The sequence below is a fragment of the Notolepis coatsorum genome (genome assembly GCF_963971535.1).
Source record: "Notolepis coatsorum genome assembly, chromosome: 18".
Classification (NCBI taxonomy): domain Eukaryota; kingdom Metazoa; phylum Chordata; class Actinopteri; order Aulopiformes; family Paralepididae; genus Notolepis; species Notolepis coatsorum.
Genome location: NC_140182.1, coordinates 52,634,391 through 52,652,096, shown reverse-complemented (window position 1 = coordinate 52,652,096; position 17,706 = coordinate 52,634,391). Strand labels below are relative to the sequence as shown.

Here is a 17,706-nt window from a genome sequence, read left to right as displayed (position 1 = left end):
CCCTGTGTGTTTGAGGTACTGTTCCCTCTTCGCACAGTCGGGTCCGGTCTCCCTCCCGTCCCTCACTAGGGGGGGCGGGGGGGCCCGGACCCTCCCCGGATTCTGATGGTTGTAGGGGACCTCAGCGGGTACATCTGTTGGGCTCTCCACTCTGCTCCGCTCTTGTGTTCCAATAGAGCAGAGCGTAAAGCCATATGAAATATAACTAAGGTTATCCTATAACCCTAGTTATATGAATATGGCGAGTGCTCTGCTCTGACTCACTGAGGACCCCATGTGTCTTCCGTTTCGACGGTGAACAACTGGGGAAGGAGCTGGTAGTATGGCCATGGCCCCGCTTATATGTGAGCGGATGTGGGCGTGGCCAGGCAGGTGTAGGTGCATGCATGTGGTTGAAAGTTTTCATGATAGCATATGATTAAAGGGACAGTTCCAATAGAGCAGAGCACTCGCCATATTCATATAACTAGGGTTATAGGATAACCTTCGTTCTCCTTGCAGTGTATGTTCCTGGGGGCTGCTATGATTACCTGACTCTTTCTGGAAAAGAGTATGTAGGCCGTCTGACAGAGGGGACAGACCGAGCATCACTCTCTCACATCCAGGTGGTGCTATTAGAACATGTAGACGTCATGTAGATGTGAAGGCTTCTCAGCATGATCATAAATTGTATGAAGGTTGTACAGCTATCATCACTGAACAATATTATTTTGTCACATGAAAACCTTGTAACTCAGATTGTATTTATTTATTTTACTTATATTCAAGCTTTTTGTCTTGCGTGCTGAATAACTTCATGATGCTAGGGTCCATTACATTTTATTTATTATTTTAAATCTACAAATGTCAATGGGGGGACATCTGAAAATGTCTCATTGAATGAAATGCCTGATGATAATGTTGTTCTGTGTCCTCAGATGGATCAGTGTGTTAGTGATGGAGGCAGGGTGATCAACAGTATGCTGGAGGGACACGTTACGCTAGCGACTGGAGCTGTCATACAACACTGCCACCTGCAGGTGTGGCCAAACACTGCATGATTACGTATAGGATGGTAAATGGACTGCATTTATGTAGTAGTGGCATCATCAGGCTTAGGAAGTGGACATCATGTCACATTTCTGGGGGCAAGCCGCCATCTATTGAGGATCAATGGTTGACTGTGTGTGTTGACAGTCAGATTTTGGGGTTAATATATGTTTGGGATTGTTGTGAGCTAGTCAAGATGAGAAGCATGTTCAGTCACAGACTCATACCCCCCCCGACACTCAACTAACCGCCTCGTCCAGTCCTTCATACCAGCGGCCATCAGGCTCCACAACAGTGGGCAGGGACTGCTGCCAGACATCCAACTTCTAGGAACCTAGTAGCTGACTCCCACCTAAAAGGACAATATATACTTACCTTATGCATACCGCACCTTATGTGTATACTGTATACTTCATCAGAGCATATATTTAGCATTTAGCATTTTTAGATTAAATTTTGATTATATATTGTAACTATATTTTATATATAACCAAGAGGGCATACATACCCTCATCTCGCACCTTGTTGCCCATATGCGCATGTCCAGAGTTAATTATATTGTTATATTATTTACACTGCCTTTTTATTCTATTTTTATTTGTACTTCTCCACTGTACTATAATTATCTGTACCATGTCTTCTACTACCTGTACCTCCCCTCCCCCCTCCCGCTATGATGCCTGAATTTCCCCCAAGGGGATCAATAAAGGAATATCTTATCTTATCTTAAAACATGCCACAGAGGGCGGTCAGGTGGCGTAGCGGAGATTGCGTTCGTCACCAATGTTCGAATCCAGCTCACAGCTCCGGCGTTGTCACCAGCTTGGCTGGCCGTTCACACTAATACAATTGGCTGTATTAGAGGGTGGGAAAGCTGGCAGGGTGGGTCCGGGTCGTTGTAAACAGCGACTCCTACAGTTCGGTCGGGGCGCCTGCTCAGCGCGGATAGGATCTAAGGGTGGTAGTGTGATCCTTCCACACGTTACACGCTCTCAGTGAGAGTCCGCGCTGCCAGGTGAAAAGAAGCGGTTTATTGGCTAGACGTGTGTCGGAGGAAGCACGTGATAGCCTCCACTCTCCCAGACCGACTGTGGGGGGTAAGTGCGCAGCGACCAGGAAGGGGATTGGGAATTGGCATAACGACTAACATTGGGATGGGAGAAAATCGGAGGAAAAAGGAGGGGGAAAAAGATCAATAAAAAAAAACATGCCACAGAAAATCTCATCATCATAGGAGAAAAACCTCAACCTTCTTTTCCTCCTTGATTGTGAATCTTCTGACCCGTCTACCGAGGGTGCTTTGATGATGTAATTGAACTTCATTGTGAATCTTCTGACCCGTCTACCCAGGGTGCTTTGGACATTCCTACAGGTTGTTTACTGTCGGGCCTCGAGGTGACATCATCGCCTCACATCAGACAGCTGGCGCTCACCAATGACATCATCATCCAAGGACATAGAATCCACTTAGGCCAGTTGAAGTTAACAGTTTACACTGCGTTTGGGACTCAGGATGACCTTGAGGTATTTGACTGTCTCTTTTTTTCATCCATCCTTGTTTTTGTGACTCAAAATATTCTTTGAATGTGAATGAAAGTTACAAACCACCCTAAATGGAGCATATAGAGATATATCTAGATTTCAACAGCAGAATGTCACAAGCACTAAGTAATATATAGCCAAGCGCCAACACTAATGTACAATGTGCTAATGTGACACAAGGTACTACTGTAAAAGGACAAATGGAGACAGAAAGACTCACACTCGCAGCCATGCTGATTTGGCAAAATGACATTCAGCTGTTTTCGTTTTAAAGGGGACATGCATTATAAATGGCTTTTTTCAGTATTTACCATTGTTTTATAGCAATAGGGGTTAGTAACTATCAATGGGTCTGTCTCTAATTACCATATTGACTCATCAGTCTAGTCTCGAGTTCATGAGATCTTCCCTCACTCAACTAAGCTGTTCTGATTTGACGATATTCCTGACGTGAATAGGGTACTGATCTGCAGTAACGCCCCCTCTATGGTTGTAGCGCATAGTGTAACCCGACACTTCTTCAAACGGGTTTTGACAGGCAGAGAACGAGCGAGGAGAGAGAGAGAGAGAGAGGGACGGCGGGAGGGATTGTGCAGAAGTGTGTGTAAATGTGTGTGCGCCATCTCTCTCCCTCGTCGGGGACACACACACACACAAACTTGACTGCGTGTGTGTCGGGGACGCATCTCTCTCTCTCTCCCTCGTCGGAGCATTACACACAAACTTGACTGCGTGTGTGTCGGGGACGCATCTCTCTCTCTCTCTCCCTCGTCGGAGCATTACACACAAACTTGACTGCGTGTGTGTTGGGGATGCAGCTCTCCTCTCTCTCTCCCTCTCTCTCTCTCTATCTCTCTCTCTCTCCCTCGCAGGCAGTCGGGAGCACCAGCATATCACTGTAATATCTTTGCGCATGCTCCCACACACACGCCCGTATTCCGATCCGTACAATAATAATCAGAGGTATATATTGTCATTTGAAACAAGTTACCAATGCATTGTCCCATGGGATTATGCCCCCCGCGGCCAAATTAATTAGTATCCCCCCCAGTCTCTCTCTATCTCTCTCTTTGCCAGTCGCAGACTGTGTGGATGACTGTCACTCAAAGTGCTTATGGGCGGAGCCAGGCCAACACAGCCTAAAATCCAAAGTGAGAAAAATGTGGCTTTTGAGTACTTGATTAGAAATATAAAACAATGAATTATTTTTAATAAAACCTTACAGATGTGTTCAATAGACTCACAGGAATTGTGTAAAGTTGCCCAAATAGTGCTAGGAATAGCAATGCATGTCCCCTTTAAACAACTTTTAGTCAGGGGAGTGCTGTGGTTTCTCCATAGAGCCCCATTGTACTTCTTTTGGCGCAGCAGCTCGCGCAGGTCCAAGGCGACTTAGTCACGTGACTCAGTTGGTATTGCTGATTGGCTCGAACACAGTATGTTTGTAAACCGCGAACAGGTCTATACTCAGCGGGATCTGACCCTCCTCTAGGTTGATGCTGAGGTCAGCTGCAGTACCTTCCTCAACCAGGGATGGAGCCACCTCTACAGCCAAACTGGAATTCAGTAAGACTTCCCCCTCACTCTTTGTGTTGGCTGGTTGACCATTGCCCTTTAAACCTCCCTTAAACTGAAATCAGCTTGTTTTATATGGTTTTCTTTTCACACATTATGCCCCTGTGTGAATTGTGTGAAATTATAATTTCCCTGAACGACAGTGTTGGGAATATTATGGATTCACCTCAACCCTTTCTGCTGCCACCGTGTCACACAATAGCTCAATGACACAATAACACAAACTCAATAACTCGATAACACAAATAATTAAAATAACACAATAACTCAGTAACCCGTGTTTAATACTACCAGTGTCTAGTATTACCAGTGTTTAATATTACTGTATTTACTATTACTCTCCTCTCTGCTCCTCTCCCCTCTGCTCCTCTCCTCTCTTCTTTGCTTATCTCTGCTCCACTCCTATCCGCTTCTCTCCGCTCCTCTCTGCTCCTCTCCTCCTCTCCTCCTCTTCCTCCCATCCTCCTCTCCTCCACTCCTCCCCTCTCCCCAGGTCTGAAGAGTTGTGGGCTTCCGGGAAGAACCAGCATTTCCTTCTGGATGCCCGCCTCTTCCCAGTCTTTCAGCCCAGAGGGGGCGCTGTGGGGCTGGAAGGAGGTGTCGGCTGGCTCCTGGGTGGGGCCGGGTCTCTGGAGCAGTGGAGGGGGGCCTGGAGACTGTCACTCAGGGAGGTGCTGTCCCTCACTGACCAACAAGCAGAGCTCCGTTGGAGAGAGGAGTTGTTCTTCCAGACAGCTCGGAGGAGGGTGGAGGACACGCTAAAGGGCCACAGTGACCGCAGCTTGCTGCCTTGCTTCAGAGCAGCCGTGCTGGGAGGACGACAGGAGGAGCTGCTGTGCACACTGGACACCAGTGAGTTGTCATGGACATTTAGCTAACAGTGACTGTATCCGTCTTGTCAACAGAAATTAAGATTATTTTTTTTTTTGTCCACTTTTTCTCCCATTTTCTATATTTTCTCCCATCCCAATTTCGTATCATCCAATTCAACCCTCCCCTGTCACGAACGCTGTTTCTTGCCTCCCACAAGCCAGCTGCAATGTGGACTAAGTCATACATAGCACAAGTCCCCTCCGGTACTTGAGGTAACAGCAGTCGCATCTTTTCACCTGCGCAGCTCGATCTCTCAGTGGCGAGGAGTAACGCGTGGGAGGCTCACGCTGCCCCCGACACTTCCTGATTCTACTGCGAAGGCGCACCAACCGACCTGTAGGAGTCGCTGTCCACAACGCCCGATCCCCACCCATCAGTTTCCCACCCCCTAATACGGCCAATGTGTATTAGTACGGACAACCAGCTAAACTGAAAGCACATGTGGAGCGCTGGGCTCGAACAGGCGAGCCCAGCGTCTCCAGATTTAGTGGCGAGCGCCTTGCCCACTACGCCACGTAGCCGCCCTAGAAATTAAGAATTTTTATTGAGAAACACAATAGTTCCCAGTGGCACAGTGGTTAGCACTATTGCCTCACAGCAAGAAGGTCCTGGGTTCAAATTTATTTATAAGGCCCGACAACACACGTTAATGTCCCCATGGGCCGTACAGGTCTTCTTTAAACAAGTCAAGAAGAAAACATAACAATAAGTCAAGAACAGAACAAGAACACCATAAGGTCCAAACATTTTTAGATGAATGCAAAAAATTTAAATAAAAAATTAAAGAATGCAAGCACTCCCAGACATACCCCACGCACTATTGCCTCACAGCAAGAAGGTCCTGGGTTCAAACCCCAGCAGTGGTCAGCACTGTTGCCACACAGCAAGAAGGTCCTGGGTTCAAACCCCAGCAGTGGTTAGCACTATTGCCTCACAGCAAGAAGGTCCTGGGTTCAAACCCCAGCAGTGGTTAGCACTATTGCCTCACAGCAAGAAGGTCCTGGGTTCAGACCCCAGCAGTGGTTAGCACTATTGCATCACGGCAATAAGGTCCTGGGTTCAAACCCCAGCAGTGGTTAGCACTGTTGCCACACAGCAAGAAGGTCCTGGGTTCAAACCCCAGCAGTCACTATTGCCTCACAGCAAGAAGGTCCTGGGTTCAAACCCCAGCAGTGGTTAGCACTATTGCATCACGGCAATAAGGTCCTGGGTTCAAACCCCAGCAGTGGTTAGCACTGTTGCCACACAGCAAGAAGGTCCTGGGTTCAAACCCCAGCAGTCACTATTGCCTCACAGCAAGAAGGTCCTGGGTTCAAACCCCAGCAGTGGTTAGCACTATTTCCTCACAGCAAGAAGGTCCTGGGTTCAAACCCCAGCAGTGGTTAGCAGCACTATTGCAGGTTGTTCTAAATATATAACGTTCTTTTTTCATGGGCTTGTGATTTTGAAGTTCCTGCATTTTCTTTATACAGCACAGAAAATGTTGCAAGTGCGTAAAAAGTTGCAGCAAAATCAAGCATTTTATTTTGCAATATTCACAAGAAATCTCTGCAAATCCAGCTGGGTCTGATTTCTGAGACCATTCTCATAGATTCTGCCAGGCCACATTACTTGCGGGGTGTGATTGAGCAGCCATGGCTCAATGTGAGAGTGGGCATAGCTCTCTAAACTGTCAGGAGGTCTGGACTATTTTCACAGCTATCTTTCTGTGTCCCCAGTTGCAGCAGGCAGCAGTGAAGACCTGCGGGTATCTGCCCGCTGCCTGGCGTGTATCGCTGACGTACTGGGATGCCTGGCAGGAGAGGGCAGAGGGGGTCTGAGGAGCGGCCCAGCGGCTAACCAGGCCTGGGCTCATGCCTTCGGTCTGCTGGAGAGAGGGGACCTGCAGGGGGGCGTCCAGGCCCTGGCCAGACAGAGAGACCACTGGCTGAGCAGGTTAGCATGGATCAGTGATGATGACGGAGTGAAGGAGAGGGACAGGAAGAGGTGAGGGACAGGAAGGATCCAATGTGGAGGATAATAATGTGGTGAAAAAAAGTCAGCACACCGTCTGCAGTGTTCCCAAGTTTAATATAATTTAACACAACGTTTCGGCCTGTGGCCTTTTGAAAAAGGCCACAGGCCGAAACGTTGTGTTAAATTGAATTAAACTTGGGAACACTGCAAACGGTGTGCTGACTTTTTTTCACAACTTTACATATCTATTTGAGTCAAGCACCTGTGACTACACTTTGGATGTGCGTGAGTATTTTCTACTACGGATAATAATGTGGACCATATTTGATCTAGTGTACAGCAACAATACAAATATGATCTAGTGTACAACAACAATACAAATACGATCTTGTGTACAGCAACAATACAAATATGATCTAGTAGTGGACATCAACAATACAAATATGATTTACCGGTGTACAGCAACAATACAAATATGATCTAGTGCAGTGGTTTTCAACTGGTGGGTCGCGACCCCAATTTATTTGTAAAAAGAAGATGTATTTCTGATGCTGCGCTTTTATTTTGAAGGACATACGTTTCCCATGACGCAGCGGCGCGTGCAGTAGCCGTTTGCTGCCAGTGTTGTCATGACAGTAACACTAACATCGTCACATCAGTTAGCGCTCATTGATTCGAGCATTTGTAAACATGGTAAAACGCAAATACGACACCGACTACATTAAATATGGGTTTTCTTACATTGAGGACAAAAGAGAAGGACCAAAACCTCAGTGTGTTGTGTGCAGTGACGTGCTAGCACATGAAAGCATGAAGCCATCAAAAATTTATATTCTTCATAATACAATGCTGTTCAGTATCCCCTGATAGGGTAATCTCTGCTACAGTTCAATTTAGATTCTTGAAACATGATAAGCATCACCAATTTAAACTTGTTTAAAACGCATTTATATGCCTGTAATTCAAGATAAGTCTGCCTTTTTATTTAATACAATAAAAGTCTGCCTTTTTATTTCATATTTCATACAGTTCAATTTAGATTCTTGAATCATGATGAGCATCACCAGTTTAAACTTGTTTAAAACGCATTTATATGCCTGTAATTCAAGATAAGCCTGCCTTCTGTAGTTCTCTGTAGCTCACTTGGTAAAGCATGGCACTAACAATGCTGAGGTTGTGGGTTGGATCCCATGGGACTACATATACTGAAAATCTATGCACTCATACGTACTGTACGTTGCTATGGATAAAAGCGTCTGCTAAGAAACATATATATATACGTATATTAGGGCTGACCCCTATTAGTCGATTAGTCGACTAATCGGTCGAAAGGAGCCGTAGTCGACTAGCCAACCTCTTAGTCGAATATAAAAAAAAAGAAAAGTTTATAATTTTATTTATTTATTTTTTTTATTATTCTTTCCAAAAGAAAAGAGGCCTAGAAGCGTGGCTAACGCTAATGGCACGCATACCAGAGGCTAACTACCTACGAAAACAGGCACTGAAAGAGGATTTCACCCATCTAATGAACACACTAGACTAGACAAATATCAAGATGTATCCATATTATACTTTTTTTTTCTTTCTTTTAGTCGACCAATAGTCGACTAACGGCAAATTTTGGCCAATCATAGTCGACCATCCAAATCCTTAGTCGGGGACAGCCCTAACGTATATATATATATATATATATATATATATATATATATATATATATATATATATATATATATATATATATATATATATATATATATTTTTTTATTTTTTTTATTATTATTTCATTGGGTTTTTAGTTGCACTTTTGTTGCACTTTTTTTTGTTTATTTCATGTTTTTAACAATGCATGAAGGATTGTGTATTACTCCACAATTCTTTTGTGAAATAAATCAAAGTGGTTAAAAAATTTGGGTTGTGACTTAACTCATTCAGAGCCACGCCCCTTTGACCATATTAGGGCTAGGGTGCCAGTAAGGAAGTCAATGGGAGGACGGGAAAATTTGCGAACGCCTAAACTATATCTTAAATTATGGCTATGGGTCTAAAACACCCCTCGCTTATCAATAGGGCTGTACCGAATGCTTCGAAGCTTCGATCATAATGTTGACATTCGAATTCTAAATCAATATTCGAATAAAAAATATATATATATATAATTATAAATGTTTTTTGTATACGTCTATTCAATCTGTTTAAACCAATGGGGTTTTTCTTCACAGTTGCAGATAAAGTTTAGGCTACACTAATATTATAATATTATACTATAAGACGTCACCATCACTTTCGTACCAACCGTGCCCTTTTTTATTTATATTTGACGAAACTGATGAGTTATATTCATTAAATAAAGTTGATTTAATAAACAACAAGACTAATTTAATCAGATTAATCACTTTATTCAAATTGAGGATTTAGTTAAAAAAAATAAACTTTTTTATGAAATCACTTTTTTTTTTTTTTTTTTTTTTAGACATTCAAAGCTTCGTTCGAATACTTCAATAGAAGCTTTGAATGTTAAAAAATGACATTCGGTACAGCCCTACTTATCAATGACTTGCTTGCAGTCAACATGTACATGTAATTTTCATTGGTACATTTCCGTTTTATACCGTTTTGAATACGAGTATAGTTTTGGAGATGTCTAGTAATTCCAGAGAAATTCCACGATAATAGCCCTTTACTGGAATACACAAAACGCGTTGTAATTTTTCTGCTGATTTATGAATCGTTTTCAAATAAACGCTAGATTATCGATAGTATATGTGTACTTATGCACGCTAGAGAAGCGGGCTGAAAAATCGATTATCCATGCTGTGGATACGACTAACGTTACGCACACACACACACACACACGCTGCGATGGCGGAGAAAAAAACATCTGATTAACCCAAGACTGGTAACATAGAGTCCTTACCTCACATCAGATGTTCTGCAAAAAGATGAATCCAATTCCTGATCGCCATTCCAAATATTGATCGTGTTTATTGATCCAACGTTATAGCACCAAAACACATAATTAAAAGCTGCTCCGAGCCTCCCCAGTGAATGTGGTAACAGATACTTCTTGCCCGAGAAGGGAAACCCCGGGAGCAGAGTTTTTTTCTGATGCACTGTCCCACCCAATCCAATCCAATGATGTGCAATACCATCCGGGAGACGATAGGCGGCGGTATTTGCCCTTTTCGAGCTCAGACTTATTCCCAATGATAACGTCAGGCTGGATGGATGAAAAATGAATGGATATTGCTAATAAAAGAAATAACGATTAAAACCAGAGTTTTCTCGGGTTTTCCCGGGTCTTGGCACTCAACGCATGGCGAGTTAACCCGACTAATTTCGTGGTTGGCACTGCATGGGTTAATGACTAAGGAAAAATGCGGGTCCTGGGGCTAGACCATACCTGTCAACCCTCCTGTTTTTCCCGGGATTCTCCCATATTTCACCCTTATTTCCCGCCGTCCTCCCGTTTAAATATGTTCCCGTAAATCTCCCGTATTTTGCGATTCTTACTAAAAAGGCTACATTACCCGCTGTGAAGACGACGGGCAGGCTGAGGTAGCAGCCTGGAGCCCCCGCCAGTAGGGAGCCCCCCCCGAGGGCTGACATAATGGCTGTACTCAACAAAAGCGACCGGAATTCAAATGGATGATATGCAATGAAACGACAGTAGGAAACCCCCTTAGGGGCCCCATGGCACTTTGTGTTTGAAAAAATATATTGATAAAAGCATCAGCTAAATGACAAAATGTAAATATTCAATATTAGAGAAATTTAGAGAATATGGTTGTTCATTCATTTAGATGACATAACTGTGTGCAACGATCTCATTTCATCACAATATGATCATGATCACATCTCTAAAGAAAAAACGAAATCAAGTTTCAAAAGACAATTGAAAAGGCATCTAGAAACCCAAAGATTGTAAGTTAATGACACAGCAGCACACACATATTTAGCACACACACACACACACACACACACACACACACACACACACACACACACACGTGAGCGAGCCCTCATCAGTATGATTCATTCTTCTCTTTAATTATCATTTCAGGTAGTTGTACCTTAAAATAATTGAAGGCTGGCATCTGTAAATGCAGATATAAGTACTTTATTCTTATTTTATTATTATTATTATTATTATTATTATTATTATTATTATTATTATTATTATTATTATTATTATTATTATTATTATTATTATTATTATTATTATTATTATTATTATCATTATTTTCTTTCCAATGAAATGAAAATCTGAAAATAAGTGGTATATGATGGAAGATATGAAAGTCAATGCTTAAAGGAAAATGGACTTCTGTTTAATTTTTTATTTACTGTTCTGTAAAAGTATTGTCGAATGTAATGTTTTGTGTGGACCCCAGGAAGACTAGTTGTTGTCATGCAACAGCTAATGGGGATCCTAATAAACTCAATGATATGATGTGATAAACGTTAATATTGAATTATTGCCCAACCCTATTTGGTTTGACTATAAGTGCATTGTATAAATATGAATAAATGAAAAGGATAGGAGATGATCAGACATTAACAGCTATTCCTCCACCAGGCCAGACCTGCTGGTCCGTGCTGCGCGACACTATGAGGGAGCTGGCCAGGTGCTGCTTAGACAGGCTGTGATGTCGGCACAGAGGTTCATCTCCATTGGCCAGGGTGATGTCCCACCCATGGAGGAGTGGCAGGAAGTGGAGTGTCCTGCCAGACTGGATCTGGCTGGTAAGTTAGTGGACAAGGTCAGGTTTGGTTCTCCTAAAACATCTTAAAGGACCAGACCAGTTTTTTTGACATGTAGGTTCCTGTTAAATTACCAGACAAGTCTTTTAGACATGTGGTTTCCTGTTAAAGGACCAGGCAAGTCTTTTAGACATGTAGGTTCCTGTTAAAGGACCAGACTAGTCTTTATACATGTAGGTTCATCATCATGTTAAAGGACCAGACCAGTCTTTAGACATGTAGGTTATATATCATGCTAGCTTCCGCTCAGCGTCATTCTGCACATATCTCGCTCCAGTGTATATGCACTGAATAAAACCTCACAATGTACCTTTACATACCAACATCCGTCTGACCACACCCCCATCTGCTACCTACATAAGCAGGGGTGGGGCCACACACTCATCTCCTTCTGAAATTTCACCCCAAGAGAGTGCCTGTATACCAAGAAAGTATTTATCTGAAGAAAGGAAGAACAAGGAGATACGTTGATGTTATATCTTTATTTTCTCTCTCACTATTTCGAGAAAATACGGCGATAATGTCTTCGTCACTGGAGTGTCTGGAAGATGATGATCATTCTGACCTCCACGGCTTTTTTGTATTAGGGGCTCGCGCCGCTGATATACTCCCCACCTGCAGTCCTCCTTGCTGCGGCTGGTTAGGTATTGAACCTCTGGTCATACAGCTGGACTGTGGGAGGCACCGGCTGTTGTGAGAAACTGGTCGCTTCCGAGCTGGGTGAGTAATGTTTTGCTTGCGAGCACTAGTTGTCTGCTAGTGCTATGGGGGCTAGCTGACAATTTTACAAAGGCCGGCCCCAGATTGGGGTCCTCTGCTCGGCTTCTTAAGCGGCGGACGGAGGATCTTGGTCTGACGCCCATGATGGTCAAACTAGTGGGCCGCGACCGAGACCTGGTTGAACCCGGGATTCTCTGGACAAGCGGATGCTTCTCTGTCCCATGCAGGCCCCATCTTTCACATGAATGTGGAAGTACACCCTAAACTAAAGCACAAGGAAATGTGGGCATGGATCTTCTTTATCGGTAGTTCCATGCTCAAGTCGGCTGCAGCCCGTATGGGAATTGAGCCGACTCCGCTGTATGTCAGGTAAATCACTGTTGAAAACTGTGTTTGACATTTCTTTTTCTCTTCTCTCTTAGGATGAGGGGGTTTCAGGCGGCGGCCTGTCTGAAGTGTGGCTTGTTATGTCGTTGTGTACAGTTCAGGTGATAGCTGCTTAGCTTGCGTGCTAGTTTGTGGCCTACCTGTTAGCCAGTCAGCTGTTAGCTGCGGCGCTAGCTCGTTGTGTTCACTAGGCTAGGAAACGTTAGCTTGTTGCTATCAGTCGAGAGCGGCTGTTAGCTTAATGCTACACTGTTGAACGTTACTGTGACTATAACATGCCTTAAACACTCTGACTACGACGTCATCTTTGACAGAGGATGTTAGTCGACCCTACACCCGGGTGCCATGCCAGCGAGGACTTCGTCAACATGGAGAACGGCGGCTGGGTGGCGTAGCGGACATTACCCTCGTCACCAACACAGGAGATGCCGGGTTCGACTCTGTGTCCCGTTAACCAGTGTTGCAGTCCTCTCGGCCTGCGCTCAGGGTGGAGGTAGGAGTCCTGACCGGACTTTAAACACTTCTTCTTTCCTTCCCTTCTAAATGTTTTGTAATAACGATGTTTCCAAAACGTGTGTTGCTGCAATACATTGAGGATACGACGCGTGTTGTGTGTGAATTGTCTTGTCACTGGTATAGCTTCTCTCTCCATAGAAAATCGGCGTTGTTTTTTACATGTGTAAAAATGAACTGGTTAGTTGATGAGAACATGTGTGTTCATGTAACGTTGTAACGTGGGTGAACTCACAACTAAGTGGGTTAATTAACCTGTGAAGCTATGCTTAGTGACATGTGATTGAGGAATGAATCTTTTTCTCAGCCTGTGATGACAATGAACAGCATGTTCACATATTAACAGGGGTACCTGTTCAACCTGGTCGTATCAAGGGTAAGGTAGGAGGGGTGACCCCCCTGGTTCCCTGGGGCTTCCCCCCCCTCCTCTCAGACATGTTTGTTTACAATATATTGTGTCACTGTGTTTGTGGGGATACGATGTAACCCTCAGCTTAAGCTGCTGGGGTTGTGCTTCCGCTTGAGAAACTCTGTAGTAAGAGTGTACTTTTGCCATTTTTTGTTGTGATGAAGGGTTGTGTGTGTCGTTGAGATCTACAACTGGGTTAGGTTTTGGCCCACAGAAGCACATGTGTAAGTCTGGTACCGGGGCTCTTAAAGGGGCCCTCTCTGTTCTGTGTTTTTTCCTTAGTAAAACTCAGATAGCAGGTTAGCACATGAGCTGTGTGAAGCTGTTAGATGCTTCATGTACTGTAGCATGCTATGACTGGGTCATGCTCTACTTTGTCATTACATCGTATCAGGGGTGAGGGGTCGTAAAGGGGTGAACTGGTAAACCTTTCCTCCCCTTTTCTGATTGGTCAGGGGTTAAAACCCCCTGTCCTTCAGGGTTCCTGTCACGTTGCTGTTCGGCACGTTACAGGGGGGGGGGGGGAGTTTCCTGGTCCCACGCCCTGAAAGATTGTGCACCGCGGAAATTCCCCCGCCATAGAGTACGTCACTGAGCGCGTTTTTATTGGTAAGACTTCCGTGAGTTGTTCAGGTTCCATGTTATGGATCTGTTTCATGGAGTTGTCAGAGCTCCTCCTCACGAAGCTCCTCCTCAGGGAGAAGTGCCTTCTGTGAGTTCGGACCCTCCTTCCCAGTGAGGGAGCCTCCTCAGAGTTTCAGAGACTCCTCCTCAGATTGTCAAGGTGAATAGAACTTCAAAAAGGAGTTCTGCTCTATTGTATGTGTATTCGATTCAATTCGATTATTGAGTGTGTATTGGTTCAGAGCCACCTCCTCGGAGAGTCCTAACCCAAGTGTTACATAGCTCAATGTTGCAATATTTCTTTTCAATCTATACAGCTCGCGTGGGAAGTCTCTCTGAGGATTCCCGTCTCCTCCCTGTGGTGAGGGTGGCGGGATGTAAAAATGAAAACAATTTACCCTCAGCCGCGTCACGTGGGATTCATGTCAGTCTGTGTTTTCTTTCTTTTTTAATAAAAAGAGGAAAGAACATGAAGCACGATGGCTCCTTGTCGTTCTCCCAGGCGACTTGGGGGAACAATGTCTGGTGTCTTGTTAGACTATCCATTGATGTGTTTGGGTCTCGACGCGTACATAGTGCTGGCTCTGTGTGTTTCTGATAGGAATCACGCATGAGGCTGGTGCGCCTTGGTTGCTCGTTATTAAAACAGCGTTTTTATAGGGCAACTGGGATGGAGTTTGTCTCTTCCGAGCGCCAGTTTACTAGGTTTGTCTCGACGAATTCTCGTTCATATCTGGGGGATGTTAACGGAATAGATCAAAACATAGGTAGAGGGGTCTCACGCCCTTGGGGTGGGCCACTGAGCGCGGTACGAATGGGACCGTCTGGGTGGCGCCCTCTTTTCATGTTTTAGATCGACACGCGTACCTACCCCCTCTCTTGGAGTGGGGATGTCGGCGTGATTAGGGCACGGGACTGAGTCTGGTCACGCTGGTCCAGGTCAGTTAACCCGTTGTCCGCCGGGGACGCAGATCTTCTGTTCTGGTACCCTGAGGGACTTGTGCTTTTTTCAGGGGGAAAAATGCCGGGTCGGCCCGGGTGTCACAGGGTTGGGCGTTATGGAGACCCTTTGTTGGGTACATGTTGTACCCTGCGCTGTCATGAGGGGCTGGTTCTCCTTTTCCTTTCGAACAGTTGGGGTGGTCTTATGGACCTCCTCTGGCATCCCTGTGTGCTTCCCGGTCCGCCTGGCCCGGTCCGAAGTTGTGTTTCGTCGACCCGTAGGCCTGGGATAACCCCGTTTTGAAAATTGAAACACTTGTACTGCGGTATAGCCAGTGTATACCCGCAGGTGTGTTTTGGAGTTTTTTCTTGAGGGGTTATAGGAACAACCACCGCATGTGGTACCAAGAGGGTGGTTGATTCCCTGGTGTGTTGGAGCGGAGTCAACTCCCGGTTACCCGGTTGAGTGTGCCCCTGCACGTTCATGACGTTTGCCAATTGTGTCGGCCTTCTCTGCCTCGGCCCCTCTGGGTCGGGGTTTTTTGGTGGAGGCTTTGTCATGGTGCGCAACAATGCCAGCATACGCCCCTTCCGCCGGGGTGCTGTTTTCAGTTGACCCCTTTGGCGCCTGTCTTGTCCGCAGTGCTCCAGGCTCGGGTCAAATGCCTGCTGCCTGGATTGAGGGATCGACCTCTTCTGGAGGTCGTCTCCCCGGTGCGCTGCTTGCTCCTGCTGTAGTGTAGCCTCTTGAGTGCTTCGAGTTACAGCCATGCTGACTGCCTGAGTCTGCCAGGGTCAGTGTGCCAGGCGGCGTGCTAGTGGGGGGAAGGGCCTGCTCTTGGATGGGCCCTGTCTGAATACGCTGGTGATGTGGGGGGCGGTGTCACTAGTGACCGCCTGGTGAGGTCTTGCTGCTGTGGCGTCGTTGACCTCTCCGGGCCCCCTTTTTCCGGGGATCCAGTCCCTTCAGTGGGTCTGGGTCTTCCTTCGCGCTCCGCTGCTACGGCCTTGCCACGGGGTTGAGTTTGCTCTTGACCCCGTGATTTTGGGGGCGGTAACGAGGTTTGTTCCTTCCGTTCGTTCCCTGGTGGCATGCGGGTTGTGCGTGTGCGTAGTCGTGGGGTCAAGCCACGGTCTGCTCACCCTGTACGTTGAGTTGCTCGAGTTCCTCTTCGCACGGTCGGATCCGTCTCCCTCCCGTCCTCCAATAGGGAGGGTATCCTCCATTAGGGAGGGCCGGGGGGCTCGGTCCTCCCCGGTCTGATGGTTGTGGGGGGCCTCAGCGGGGTACATTTGTCGAGCTTCAAGCTCCCGCTCAGCTCCCGTTGTGCAGAATGACACTGAGCGAAAGCTAGCATGATATAGAACGATAGGTTATGAATATAACCGTAGTTCTATGAATGCTAGTGACGCTCAGCGTCTAGACGCCACTGCGGCCCTTGATCTTTCCTTGTGGTGAAATTTTTTGGGAAGGAGATGAGTGTGTGGCCCCACCCCTGCTTATGTAGGTAGCAGATGGGGGTGTGGTCAGACGGATGTTGGTATGTAAAGGTACATTGAGGTTTTATTCAGTGCATATACACTGGAGCGAGATATGTGCAGAATGACGCTGAGCGTCACTAGCATTCATAGAACTACGGTTATATTCATAACCTATCGTTCATGTTAAAGGATCAGACCAGTCTTTATACATGTAGGTGCATCATCATGTTAAAGGATCAGACCAGTCTTTAGACATGTAGGTTTATGTTAAAGGTTCAGACCAGACTTTAGACATGTAGGTTCATGTTAAAGGATCAGACCAGTCTTTTTGACATGTGTCTTCCAAGTAATTCTTGCCTTGATACAAAAATAGTTTTTCAGTCTCTTTTTTTCATTTTTTTTTCTTACTGAAAAACGAATGTCTTAACTTAAGCACCACATAAACTGAAGGAAGTCACCACATCTGACTCAAATGTGTCTTAAACTTCACATAATGACCCAAATATATATATATTTTTAAAGTGAACCATTCCTTTAAGACACATGTTCAGATACACTGGAAGTCGTTGGTAGTGTTGAATCAGCAGGGACATTGATTCATCATGGTCTTAAAATGTGAATTATAACTTGGCCTACTTTCAACCCTCTGAAACCTACTGATGAGCCAGTGGATCATATCATAGATTTGTTACTTTTTACCCAATTGCTGACCCAATAAAAACGGGTTCATGTCATAAACCTAAATTTGGGAGTTTTCTATCCAAGATTCCTTCCCAGAGTGGCTCATAGTACATGGTGCAATCTAAAACCATCATTTGTAAACAGTGACCCTGTTCTAGTTTGTGTCTTGGGGATGAAATTGGGATGGATTCTAATGTTACTTTAGTTTTCAG

At 45.2% G+C, this 17,706-nt stretch overlaps 1 protein-coding gene across 3 annotated transcripts in view; it reads left to right on the top strand.

The window, feature by feature from the left end:
* fcsk (fucose kinase) overlaps positions 1–17,706 on the top strand; it is an 86,732-nt gene that overhangs the window by 49,100 nt on the left and 19,926 nt on the right. For 2 of the 3 annotated variants that reach the window (XM_084334347.1, XM_084334349.1), the window contains exons 10-16: positions 502–608; positions 918–1,019; positions 2,380–2,553; positions 4,064–4,137; positions 4,640–4,998; positions 6,738–6,954; positions 11,552–11,718. In XM_084334347.1, the coding sequence (XP_084190473.1) occupies positions 502–608; positions 918–1,019; positions 2,380–2,553; positions 4,064–4,137; positions 4,640–4,998; positions 6,738–6,954; positions 11,552–11,718 (1,200 nt within the window). The remainder of the gene's footprint in view (positions 1–501; positions 609–917; positions 1,020–2,379; positions 2,554–4,063; positions 4,138–4,639; positions 4,999–6,737; positions 6,955–11,551; positions 11,719–17,706) is intronic. The other variant, XM_084334348.1, reaches the window with a different exon arrangement.